At 44.2% G+C, this 13,847-nt stretch overlaps 1 protein-coding gene across 3 annotated transcripts in view; it reads right to left on the bottom strand.

Annotated features, from left to right (window-relative positions):
• The window catches only part of sema6bb (sema domain, transmembrane domain (TM), and cytoplasmic domain, (semaphorin) 6Bb), a 183,649-nt gene that overhangs the window by 68,855 nt on the left and 100,947 nt on the right, over positions 1 to 13,847 (bottom strand). For 2 of the 3 annotated variants that reach the window (XM_084065609.1, XM_084065608.1), the window contains exons 6-9: positions 12,656 to 12,757; positions 5,119 to 5,209; positions 3,581 to 3,700; positions 1,822 to 1,910 (exon numbers count right to left, since the gene is read on the bottom strand). In XM_084065609.1, coding sequence (XP_083921735.1) covers positions 1,822 to 1,910; positions 3,581 to 3,700; positions 5,119 to 5,209; positions 12,656 to 12,757 — 402 coding nt within the window. The remainder of the gene's footprint in view (positions 1 to 1,821; positions 1,911 to 3,580; positions 3,701 to 5,118; positions 5,210 to 12,655; positions 12,758 to 13,847) is intronic. The other variant, XM_084065610.1, reaches the window with a different exon arrangement.

Below are 13,847 nucleotides of genomic sequence, written 5' to 3'. Positions count from 1 at the left end.
ATGTACAGTATGTCATAATTTCTCAAAATGTGTCAAAACTATTTCCGATTCGTCCTTAAAAAAATAATCTCACAACGCATTGCGTTGCGACGCAACGTAGATCGGCTATTTTTGCTACAGTATTTATCATATTATAGCGCTTAAGTGGTTAAGAAAATGCATGTGAACTATACAAACCGCAAACAGAAAAACAGAGTCTGCAAACTGAATCATGATGTATAATATTACTACCACAAGCATCTCTTCAGATGCTCCAAACGTTGCCTTTGGTGGCAATATAAAAACATAATAAATATCCCTGGAAGCGTGATCGAGTGTGCAGACGCCGTTTTTTCCGTTTGAATAGTTAAAGTCTGTCCAGCACCTGGTATGTTATGGTTTGGATCATGTGCGTGCCTTTGTAAAGGACGTACTGTATGTACATTCATAAATACTTCCATACAGTACACATTGTTAAACACAGTGTTCACATGTGAGTGTGAGTGTCAGTGTGCACATGTGTGAATGTGTACACACGCGTGTGAGTGTGCAGACAACACGTGTGACTGTGCACACAACATGCAACGTTGTACACATCCACACAGAGATCACTTTTAAAATACAGTTCGCATAAAACTCAAACGCAAACTTTGTGGAAGGAAGAATCATTTCCAGTGTTTTTCCATCTCCATAAAACACACACACACACAAAAGAAATCTCTGCAGCTCCAGGGTGATTTCTAAATACAATCATTTGCATGTTATTTGCAATGCATGAAGTTCCGTTTTGACACTTTATTGTTTCAGAATGGTACATTTAATATCAATTATTCATGAAAATGTCAGTGCATCAAGAAAATTGCTTCTTTGAACAATCTTAGCCATGAAACAGCGATGTCATTTAAGTATTTACCTACTCTCCAATGCACCCTGTAAACATAACATGCCAAAGCAAATGCCTTCACACGCATCTCGTCCCTAAATGTGAATTGCTCATTTATGAGATAAAAAGGTTTTGCGTTATTGACATATTCTTTATTTGCAGGAGGATGCGGCCCTCGTTCAGATATGGGCAGAAAATAATGCTCAGAGGTTACAGCATCTGAAAGAAATATAAGGCCTAATTCAGGGCATGAGATGTTCGATCGCATTACAATTTGCTGGATTAGATCCGCAAACAAACAAAAGCAACAAGAAAAAAAGTAACTGGCTGATATACTGACATTCAACTAATATAAAGGTTGCAAAGTTTTGGTCACAGACGACCTCCCATGAGGTCGTCTGTGACCAAAACTTTGCAACCTTAAATAGATTTGTGCTGTGTGGTGCAGGTTGGGCAGTGTGCGGCTATATTTCTTTTTTATTGCTGATGTTCATTCACTGTGTGTGTGTGTGTGTGTGTGTATGTGTATGTGTATGTGTATGTGTATGTGTATGTGTGTATGTGTGTGTGTGTGTGTGTGTGTGTGTGTGTGTGTGTGTGTGTGTGTGTGTGTGTGTGTGTGTGTGTGTGTGTGTATATATATATATACATATTTACAGTTCTTTAAAACCTTGACATTTTTGTTTTCATCATGAGCCCGAGAAACAAGAACTATTATTATTATTATTTTTAAAGGATAACACATTGTGGTCCTATATGCTACGTTAGTTCCATCGATCTAAGCCGCAAACACAATGGATTGATTGATCATTAAATAAACCTTTGCTCTGAAAACACGGCACACGGCCGTTTGACACCTATACTGTACAGCACACCACTAACAACAGAAGTGCAAAGTAATTTTTGTTTATATCCACTTGTCTTTAGAGCTCAGTTCACAGCGACCCCTTGTACCGTACCTTCTCCAGATAGTTGAACTCCATGGCCATCTCTCTGAAGAAGAAGTAAATGTGAGCTCCCCACTCCACGGCACTAACAAAATATGGCTCTACGTAGACAGACAGAAGAGAGGGGGGGGGGGGGGGGGGGTTGGGGTGAAAGAGTGAGGAAGGTAGAGCAAGAGAGGTGCATGAAATATAGATGGAGCATGAGAAGGGGAGTCAATATCGCACAGTGTCTAGTCTACAGTACGTTCGCCAACACGTCATTCACATCCAAGACAGAACACAGGAGGCAGCAGGGGAGACAGTGGAGAGAAAAAAAAAACAGGAAATCAAAGGCTGTGCCTAAATTCATTTCACGGTGAGACATGATTTCATAACCGACAATAATCGTCTTACCACGCCTTTTATATTTTGGGGACTTTGATTGTCGCCTAAGTACTCGACACCTGGGACCGGCTGCATGCCTCGCTTTTGTTATTGAGAATTATTGCGTTTTGCTTGTTACCACCTCCGCCAAGGAGGTGATGTTTTTGTTCCATGCCTGCCTGTTTGTCTGTCTGTCTGTCTGTTAGCAGGATATCTGAAGGATTGATTTACACAAAGGTTGGTGTTGAAGGTTGGTCCACCTGAGCCCAGGAAGAACTGATCGACTTTTCGCACAGATTTTGCTAGTCCCTAAAAATAAAAAATGAACACAACTTCTGAACAGATTAACATTACATGACAATACTTTGAATACGTGTTTTATCATGGGCTCAAGGAAGAACGGATTAACTAGTCACACAGCTTGCGTCGTGTCGAGTGTTTTTACACCCCATGTAGGCTAATGCAATGGTTCTCAATGTGGGGTCCGGGGACCCCCAGGGGTCCTTGAGGGGATTCCAGGGAGTCCCCAGCCAAATGATTGATTTTTGGGAACCAAATGGACCCTTATGTGTCTGTAACTCCGAGAGTGTACAAATGGAACCAAATGGACCATTTGTACACTCTCAGAGTTACATTAACACTGATGATACTACAGTGCAGATCGGGGGTCCCCGAGATCAAAATGGTATCAAGTAGGGGGGTCCGTGGCCCTAATGCAAATCAAACGGGGGGTCCTTGAAAATAAAAAGGTGGAGAATCACTGCTATGGCTGTAACAATCTTCTCTTATGGGGGCACGGGGTCCATGTCGCTTTCTCTCTCTCTCTCTCTCTATCAAGGCTAATATGTGTCAATTTGGGGGTCCTTGACATGAAAAAGTTAAACTGGCCAAAAGGGGACGTACAGTACGTGGCGCCAGAAGCGCGGCAACAACGTGCCACCACTAGGGCAGACGTCTGTGCCCTACTCTACAGAGTACATTTTCTATTTTTCTTTTTTTTCCTTCATGGCAGCGTGATAGGGATGTGGACGAGGGCAGACAGGACTTAAGCTTGACTGACTCATCTAGCGGCCATGACCTGAGCAGGCTGTCAACCTGCCTGGACTGACTGTGTGCTGAGTCAGCCGGGCTCTTGCTCTGACTGCCGCTGACACACACACATCCATCCTGACGCTAAGTGACGTGCACGCAAACTCAACCCAGCGCCCTCCAGACAGCGATGATAACAACCAGAACACAAACAGCATGAGAAGAAGTGATTCTAATATGAGCGTGTGCACATGAAAGGCAACCGAAAGAAACGAAACGGAAATGCTCACACACATAAACGTGAAATAACAAAAAATGCATGCAATAATGCACACGCACACGCACACGCACACACACACACACGCGCACGTGGGGGTACCTCGGAACCACTTGGAGTCGTGTTTGACAGTGCGTAGGGCAAGGCTGTCCCCAAGGCTGCGGTAGATCACTGCGTCGATGGCCAGGAAGTCTGTCACTGTGGCAGTGAACAGGTTCCCTTCTGACACACACACACACGCACACAAACACGCACACGCACACACACACACACACACACACACACACACACACACACACACAGTGAGGCAGGGATCCAGTATAAAGCAACATTGTATTATATCTCACCCTAACCCTGACAACATTACTGGACCAACACACTGGAGTGGATGATGCTCTGTTATGACAGTGCTGTGCAGGATTACCAGATCTGCTTATTATAATATTTTTTAATTTGAAAATAGCAGATCTACAACCTCACAACGCGTCGCGATGCGACGCGTTGTGAGGTTGTAGATCTGCTATTTTCAAATAGCTGATGTATATGTTAACTGCTCATGTGGCCCATAGTCGCTTCTTTTGAGCTGGTTTTCCTAGACCTGGTTGCTTGTTTCTCTCACAGAATCTGGCAACACTGGTGCTGTGTGGTAAATACAACACTGCTGACCAGTCAGAAATGTAATTGTATGGGATAATTACAGCTACCCACAAGAAATATAATTTCTACTGTTGGATAATGGGATGCTGGGCAAACGGTTATGGCAGCGCATTGTTTGAGCCACAGAACCGTGGATGATTTGATTAGAGTGAAGTGTTGCAATCCGGTGAAGTACACACAGAGAGTCAATGTACGACGTTGGTAATGTCATTTTCGGAAAACCTTTTAAAATTGACAATTGAAAACATTGACAATTTAAAGAGTATGCCTCTAGCTGTTTCATTTTGGAAATCGAAAGCGTTATAGTAGGATTTAGTTCAGTCAGGAATATTCACCTAATAAATAGATTTAAGCATGTATTGCACCAAATGGAATACAGTTATAATTGCCATTGATGGCTCTGCTCTCAAGATAATACTTTTACCCAAGCAGCATGCTAAATCAGGGAATGCTATGTAACACCCCCCTCCCTCCCCTCCCTCCAGGATATAAGAGCAGGCCTAAAGCGATACACTGAACATATTTAACTTGAGTCATGCAGACATTACATTCAGAATAACCTTTTGAGCAATGCCAGACAGGAGGCAAAACCTGCAGCAGTGTGTTTCTAGCTGCATTGAGAAGCAGTGATCGAATCGACGAGGAAGACATATTTAAAGGGACCACCCTGTTGAGAGCGAGTGTGCAGAAAAGCGTGGATGATTGGAAACAGTCGTGCTTCATTTAGGACCATTTTGTGACTCCATGGTGAGTTGCATCATGCTATGTGTGTGTGTGTGTGTGTGTGTGTGTGTGTGTGTGTGTGTGTGTGTGTGTGTGTGTGTGTGTGTGTGTGTGTGTGTGTGTGTGTGTGTGTGTGTGTGTGTGTGTGTGCGTGCGTGCGTGCGTGCGTGCGTGCGTGCGTGCGTGCGTGCGTGCGTGCGTGCGTGCGTGCGTGCGTGCGTGCGTGCGTGCGTGCGTGCGTGTGTGTGTGCGTGCCTTACCTGCAAACAGAGCTACATTGGCATGTTTGGGGTCATAGGGGCACCTTGCCATTCCACTGACTGTGTCTCCAACCATCTCCAGTGTGTCTGCCTAATCACACGCACACGCGCACACACACACACACACACACACACACACACGCACACACCAATCAATGAACCTAAACAATATGAATGCGTCCACAGCCGCTCTATATGAAAACAAGCCACCAGAGGATGGCAATTAGAGAGTGTTATCCTAAGTGCAGAATAATGACTCACTGATGGCAATTAGAAACAGCAACACCACAGGAGCCACATACGCACGCAGGCATACATTATGAAAACACAGGTTCTTACACCTACAGAAAATGTTCCTACACATTCACACATAGAGTATGTTGTTATGTGTGTGTACTGCACTGTATGTTCTCTTTCTCTCTCTCTCTCTCTCTCTATCTGCCTCACTTCGCCCATTCACCTCAAAGGCGGCCACGGGCAAAGCCTAGCTCAACTTGCACAGCCTCATTGTCATCACCCACTGTATCTTTTTTTTTTTTTTTACTGGTGTCCTGTCATAAAAAAATAAAAAATAACGCGGCTATAAATAAAACAGTACCTAGCATCGCTAACTAGTCCCCGGAGATGAAGACAGCCTATCAGGTTTAGTCAGGTGCGTCCTCCGCGGTTCTAGAGTGTCATTAATGGATGACAGCTAATGGGCCAGGTACGACGCGGTGTTTTGTACTGTTTGAAATGTGAGAGACTGAAAATAACACTTATCTCAAAAAGGCTTTGATGGTGGAACTGGATTCCGATTCTCTCTCTCTCTCTCTCTCTCTCTCTCTCTCTCTCTCTCTCTCTCTCTCTCTCTCTCTCTCTCACGCTTAATTCTCTCTCTCTCTCTCTCTCTCTCTCTCTCTCTCTCTCTCTCTCTCTCTCTCTCTCTCTCTCTCTCTCTCTCTCTCTCTCTCTCTCTCTCTCTCTCTCTCTCTCTCTCTCTCTCTCACGCTTAATTCTCTCTTCTCTCTCTCTCCCACTCAACCGCCAACCATCATTAAATATTCCAGTGAAATGATGTGAAATCATAGGTGATTCATATCAATGTGCACCCTTTCTGGTTTGCAGTCATTAGTGTGTAGTTGAGTGGGACATTTGATTGGTGGGAGGTTGAAGCAGGAGCTGTGTGTGTGTGGCATCATCCACACCGTACAATCCTCTGTGTACTGTACAAATGGACCCAAATGACCCGTGTCCATTTGGGTCCGATACACCAGTGATTCTCAACCTGTGGGCCGGAGCCCACTAATGGGCCGTGAGGGTATTGCAAGTGGGGCCCCAAATAATTGGCAAAACACTATGATTTGAATGATGATTAATTTAATGACACAAAAAAAAAGAAGTAAATAAATGACATGGTATTTTTTTCTTTAAAAACCTTGAAAAGTGAGTTTTCATTATTATGCAGATAAATAGGAATACGATGTTAGTTCTTAGTTCCACTGATCAAAGCCAGAACACAATCAACTGATTGATCATTAAAATAAACTGCTCTGGGGCGCGTACCATATGGGCTCTGTTGCAGCCTGACAGCGAGTGCTCGGGTTTGATTCCCGAGCCTGATGGACCTTTGCTGCGTGTCACTCCCCGATCTTTCCCCGATTCCTGTCAACCTTCACTGTACTATCAAATAAAGGCCGAAAAGCTCCAAAAAGTATCTTAAAATAAACATGCTCTGAAAATTCACATAGCCCACCCACCTGACCATGCCGTGTTAAGTGGTCAGATGGGTGGGCCGCAAACGCTTTTGAGATTTTCAAGTGGGCCCTAGTGTTGATTTTGACAGCAAAATTTTGATTTAGTTTTTGTCATAGTCTTTTGAATAAAATTCCATTTAGTTTTAGTCATATTTTAGTCATCTGAAATGTTTTAGCTTTTGTCTCGTTTCAGTCGACAAAATATCATAAGGTTATACTGACTGAAATGAACGTTGGTGGTGCCTTGATGGCGTCGTAATGGCTGATTTTACACTCGGTTGCATGCTGAAAATAGCAGATCTACAAGCTCACAACACGTTGCAGCGGGACACGTTGTGAGCTTGTAGATCTGCTATGTTCAGCATGCACACCCTAGCGCAACCAACCATAAAATGACTTGTCTTAGTTCTAGTGTATCTCTTCTCCACTAGTCTCTCTCTAACATTTTAGTCTAGTTTTTATTTGTTGATGAAATTGTCAATATATTTAGTCTTAGTTTTAGTCATCATAGCTTAATTTTTATTTAGTTTTTATTTAGTTCTCGTCAGTGAAAAAACTAACATTTTTCGTCACGACTAACATTTTTCGTCACAGTTTTAGTCGACGAAATCAACACTGGCACTGGACCCTGATCCAGAAAAGGTCGAGAACCACTGCAAAGTACTCTGAAAGTCAGATCAACGCTGAGGATTTGACTTTGCACGGTGGAGGTTTTTAGGTGAGTTCTGGCAGCATCACTGACTGGGAGAGGAGTTTTGGCGAGCTCCCTCTCGGAGACAGCATCAAAACTGTGCAGAATGTGCTGCTGTGGCTAATTGGCTGAATTAGGACAGCAGCCACTTTGCAGGCTGAGGCAGCGCTTTGTCCTTACAAACCTCCTTCCTTCCCTTAAAGGCCGACTTCACCCATTTTCAACCTCTCTTCATTTAATTGGTCCTCACTACTGCTCATTAGAATATGGTAGCATTTTTGTCTACTCAGTCTGTGTCTCAGAGGAGTGCTGTGGACAGTTCCGAAACCCGCCGACAAGTGACATCATCGATGGGGAATCCAAGCTAATAGAAACTGCAGGCTTTCTATTCCTGAAAGGTTAGCATGCTATAATGGAAGCCATTGTTCTCGCGTTAATACAAATCTAAATAAAAATGTTGAAATGTTGTTTGAAAAAGAAAAATCACACCCTGTGTGAAGGAAGCGGTGCCTTTGGGGCGGGCCTTAACTCATTTCAGTTCGTCCCTATTGGTGGTCTGAGTCCACTTACCAAATTTGTACTTGGTAGCATGCTGCAAACTGGAATAATGGCTGTTTAAAGGCCAGCCAATGGGCAGACAGAGGGTGCGGGGCTTAAGTAATTACAGTTCGTCCCTATTGGTGGTTTTAGTCCATGTGCAAAATTTGTACTCGGTAGCATGCTGCGAACTTGAGTTATGGCTGTGTAAAGGCCAGCCAATGGGAAGACAGAGGGGGCGGGGCTTCAGCAATTCATGCTCGACCCTATTGGTGGTCTAAGTCCACATACCAAATTTGGACTTGGTGGCATGCTGCAAACTGGAGTTATAGCTGTTTAAAATCCCGTGCTCATCCCGTGCTCAAACGGGCGGAGGGACATAACATACGCTGGGGGTCCCTGGACAGAGGGGGCGGGGCTTCAGCAATTCATGCTCGTCCCTATTGGTGGTCTAAGTCCACATATTAAATTTGGACTTGGTGCCATGCTGGAAACTGGAGTTATAGCTGTTCAAAATCCCGTGCTCATACGGGCGGACGGACATAACATATTCACTAGGCGAAGAAACACACCTTTATGGAAAGTTTAACATTTTATTGAATGAACAGAATGAATGAACAGAATGTAATTGAGGGAGGGGAAGAGGGTTCCGGGGAGGGTCGCCGACCCTGGAGTCTTTGGGGAGGAGGTCGTTAGCGTAGTCAGCACGGTACACGCGGACGGCCGACGGCGTAGTCAGCACGGCACTCTGGACCGATACCCCCAGCAGGAACCTGAGAAGTGGGAGAGAGAGAGAGAGAGAGAGGAGGGAGAGAGACGGGGAGGGACATAGAAGGAGAAAAGGGAGTGGTGGAAAGCACAACCTGTGGAGGTGAACAGGGGTGGTGGAGGGATGCTGAAACGTTATGAGCTTGAGTACGGATGTACGAAAGCGAATAAGGGGCTTCTGGGTAGTTCTGACAGGGTATAAATAGCGCCAGGTAGATTGGTGAGTGGGCGGAGTAAAGTTGTGTTTCGCCGCCTCCTGAACATCTGTTGTTCCAACGCCATCGCTGGGGGTCCCTGGACAGAGGGGGCGGGGCTTCAGCAATTCATGCTCGTCCCTATTGGTGGTCTAAGTCCACATACTGAATTTGGACTTGGTGGCATGCTGGAAACTGGAGTTATAGCTGTTTAAAATCCCGTGCTCATACGCTGGGGGTCCCTGGACCCCTCTTTGATAACCAGTGGCACGTGTGGCCAATGAGAGGAGAGATGGCATAGGCAATCTGCAAGTCCGTGTGTGTGTGTGTGTGTGTGTGTGTGTGTGTGTGTGTGTGTGTGTGTGTGTGCGTGTGTTTGTATGTGTTGCTTCTTTGCCGTGCTCATCCCGTGCTCACACAAACGGACGGACGGACGGACGGACGGATGGACGGACACGCAGACAGAGTCAAACGTAGAGCGGTTGGCACCGCTAAAAACCTGCCTAATGATGTCTCTGGTTTCTGAAGTGTCCACAGCTCTCCTATGAGAAATACAGTAGAACAAATTGTACTATTTTATCGTGATCATTAGTGAGGACCAATTATATGAAGATAGGTTGAAAATGGGTGAAGTCGACCTTTAAGCCTGATTTCATACTTCAGATCAGCTATTGTCCGGTGCGGGACACCTGAGCGCAATGAAGTATAAATCGAGCTGCAGTTTCCAACCAGACAGGTTTGGTATTCTTAACCAGAGGCGATGAAAGAATCAAACCAGAGAAGAACTCCTGTATTCTTCAAACTCTCTCTCTCTCTGTTTCTCCTCTGCGTCTTTCCAGCACTCTGCTGTTAGATCACCTGTCAGCATCTCAGGAGTAATGTACCACACCTGATAGATAGACCACCAAGTAGAGGAGAGGCTGCTGTGGATTTTTACATGGCTGTTCCTAAGGCAGTGGTTCTCAAACTTTTTTTGTGCCAAGGACCCCCAAAATGATATGGATTTGGCCACGGACCCCCATATGAAAATGTTTTGAGCCAGGGAAGATTTTTCAAAAATGCTCAAAAATAGCAGATGTACGAGCTTGTACATCTGCTATTTTTGAATAGCCAACGTATAACGCATGAATAAAGTGGTTAAAGATGCTATATCAACCATCTTGCCACAGGGAACCCCCCCCCCTCCCCAAGGACCCCTGGGGGTCCCCCGACCCAACTTTGAGAACCATTATCCTAGGGTCCAGAAAATCTCATGAAAATATATTCATATTATTTTCATGTACAGTAAGCCCAGGCAGGGTCCCTTATTCAGCAAATCGAGGGATGTGCAATTCAAGTATATTTCCCCCCACATTTAGTTTTTGTGAAACGTGAAGAATAAAGTTACAGGGGTGCATTTAGCAAATATGCGGAGTGATAGCCTATTCTTCAGAGAGTTTGGAGAATATACACAAGCTAGCATGAGCAGCAAATCTCCTGTATACTGAATGCACAAGAGGGGAGAATGGTATCAATCTTCTTGTCTAACTAGGGGTAAGTAGATCAAAGGGCATACAGTATTTGCCAAAAAAAGGAAAATCCTATTATCCTATAAGCCATTTTACGTGTCCACATTTTGAAAATGATGGATTACCTCAACTGATAAGATTTTGGACCGCACGATGAGAACCAAGCTGGCTTATACTAGCTGTGTGGTCGTAGCTACAAAACTAACCCCTAAAATCACTCTCAGATATGATGGGGGGCCACACACACAGGCCAAACGTTTTATAACATATGCCAACATTCAGGATTCTCTGAAAGAATTGGCTGATTATATTAATCCTGAATCTAAACAAAGTTGAATGGGTTGCTCCACCGTGCTCAGGTTTCTTGTGGTGCGAGGACCTTATACAGTTCTCAGCATCGGACGATCGCAATCAGCAAAACAAGGAATTGTTTTCGCATTTTTCCATGTCATAAAAACAGACAAAAATGTTTAGTGCTTCTGGCCATCATACAGTGTTTCAGTTGATTGTTGCTGATTGATTAACCAGAATCTAACCACAGGAGATGAGGCGAGATCATTATGCAAAATAATTTAGAAACTTGAGGTAGCTTTTCTGTGCAACAGAACGCTACACTGTGATATAATGAGTTTTAATGTAATTCTGAGAGTATATAAATGTAACCATTATGGACCCTTATTGGGTCCATGTGGTTACATTTGTACACTTCCTGAGTTACAAATGGATAAATGAACACTGATGATTTACTGTGTAGAATTATAGCCTATTTGTGTTTTGACAGTTTTTAAAGTTTCTGAGGACACAGAGACAGAAAACGCAAGTAGTCAGATGAATTTACATTCAGTTGCTTGGCTGTGAGAAGGCCTCCGGTGGTGTTTTTGTGGTTGCGATGGATACATTATTTGTGGACACTGATTGCAGGTCCCAGTCATAATGACAGCATAAAACACTTATTTTGTTTCCTGAGTGATCCATCCTCCCTGCAACTGCAGCAAATCTCAGAATGTGGTAGTTCCACTGAACTGAATGAGTGGAGGAGAGTGTGGAGGGTGTACTGGACAGTGAAGAAGATGGCTCAGTTCAAAGTTTTTATGAGCAGCGACAACATTACTATGTGCAATAGCCCTGCAACAGTCTCTGGTGAGAACTCTACTACAGACTATTTTTCCCAAGTGGATATTATTGGCTTTGCGGATTTACCTTATTACCTGTCACAAATGCATGGGGCGATCGCTCTTTCTCGAAGTCAGAGAGTGACTTACTGGCAGGTTTTTACTGACCTGATCAGGGACATAGCTGCACACAAGACACGATGAAGACAGATGTAAAAGAAAGGGGTAGGCACCCTGTTTTTCTGTGTGCTGCTGTCTGTCACTGTCTGCGCAGCGCTGTGAATACTAACTAATTGGATTCAGGCTAATTGCTCTATCACTGCTGCATTGGTGCCTAAAGGCTGAGTGGCAATGAATCATGCTCATTCAGTTACTGTTTCTGGCAATGGAATTGAAGGCTGTCTTTTTGTATTGTGGCTGCTGTGGAGGACTTTGAGTTGTGACAGGCAGGATTGGTATTGTACTGGTTTTTACATGACTGGTTTTGTGGCAAAATGTCTGTTGTACTGTACCATATGTATTTATCTAGGTCAGTACAGCCCCCCTCTCACATAAACACAATTGAAGGCTAATGCCATTACATCAATCATCAACATCATCTCCTATTTTCTTTTTAAAACGTTAGCAGGGCTCTGTAATGAGTGAGGCCTTTCTTGTTGTTGGATTCTATAATAATAGAATCCGAGGGGCCCATGGCTTCCAAAAATCCATCCTTGAGGAGCAACACTAGACAACAAGGCACTAACAAGGCTTTGGTCTGATCAACCTCGACTGAGAAAGCATTCTTATCCTCAAAGTAACACACCATTTACTGCACCGATAATGGTACACCAATTTCTATTGCCTAATGCACTGTACCACTTACTGGTTTGGCAGCGGTATAGCCATCATGGTGTGTGTGTGTGCGTGTGTATGTGTATGTGTGTGTGCGTGCGTGTGCGCGCGCGCATGTGTGTGTGTGCGTGCGTGTGTGTTCTCTGGCAGCACTCACGGTATAGTTGGCACACAGTGGGTTGAAAGCGTTCGTCCCACAGATGAATAGGCCTCCTTCTTGCCTGCTGAGCAACACCTTCATGAAGTTACGGCACTCATCCTGGGAGAGAGAGTGAGAGAGAGAGAGAGAGAGAGAGAGAGAGACCTTAGGATGGATAACACCGAACAGGCGGCAGGTGGACTGATGGAGGAAAAATAAGAGAGAATGGATTTTCTTTAAGAGACTGATTATACCAACTGCCACGTGAAATGAGCCTTTTGAGACGCCTGATGTGTCAAATTATCATACCATTAACGCTGTCAATCAATTGATACCCAGTCAGAACAAGCCTAAGGACTCCATACCTTTAGCTTTTTGCTGACATGCTTGCATATGACTGCGCACGCACGCACATACAAACACTCACGCACACGCACACAAGCGTGCGCTTGGCTGTCACCCTACCCACAGAAACACCTTCCATGGGCTGGCGTGGAATTAGTATTGATTGACAGGCGATAATCCAAAACCAGCCTTGGGACTCTAAAACAAGCAGTAGATTAGAAGCTAATTTCTCCAGACAGAGTGAGCCTGAGCCAGAGAACATCAAGCCTGGTTAACAACAAAAATCTAAATCTAGCAAAGTTTTGCAGAGCTGCATTCTTTCACTCACTCCTGCCTTCATTCAGGTTGGAAATATATACATCGTCTATGTCCAATATGATTCAAAATTCAAAAATGATTCAAGATTCAAAATTCAAAAACATCCAAAGTAGCAAATCTACAAGCTCTAAACGCGGCGCGAAGCAGCGCGTTTAGAGCTTGTAGATTTGCTACTTTGGATATTTTTGTGTGGCGCTGTAGTGTGATCAAGTAGGGCGTTAATTTACAAAAAAACACATAAATTATTATTAAAATTATGGAGATAAGAGGTTTCTGCCCGACAGCAATCATATATTTTTATTTTAACCACTTGAACCGCAGAATGCCTATTCTGAGTTCCGTCTAGTTTTGGCAAAGAGATTTGGTGTAGATGGAAAAAAAATCGTAGCACAGTTGTAAGTCAAGTCCGTTTCTCTAGAGGGTTAAATCAACGCCGAGGAGGAGCAGCCAGTCAAAACCAACACTGGGAGGGAAGAGTGAAGACCGACCATGATTTGATAACTATATATAGCGGTGGTCTTACTGGAGGCCTTATAGTAGTGGTCTC

The sequence above is a fragment of the Gymnoscopelus microlampas genome, assembly GCF_963454915.1.
Source record: "Gymnoscopelus microlampas genome assembly, chromosome: 9".
Taxonomy (NCBI): Eukaryota; Metazoa; Chordata; class Actinopteri; order Myctophiformes; family Myctophidae; genus Gymnoscopelus; species Gymnoscopelus microlampas.
Note: the sequence above shows the minus strand (reverse complement) of the source record. Positions and strands in the feature narration are given on the sequence as shown.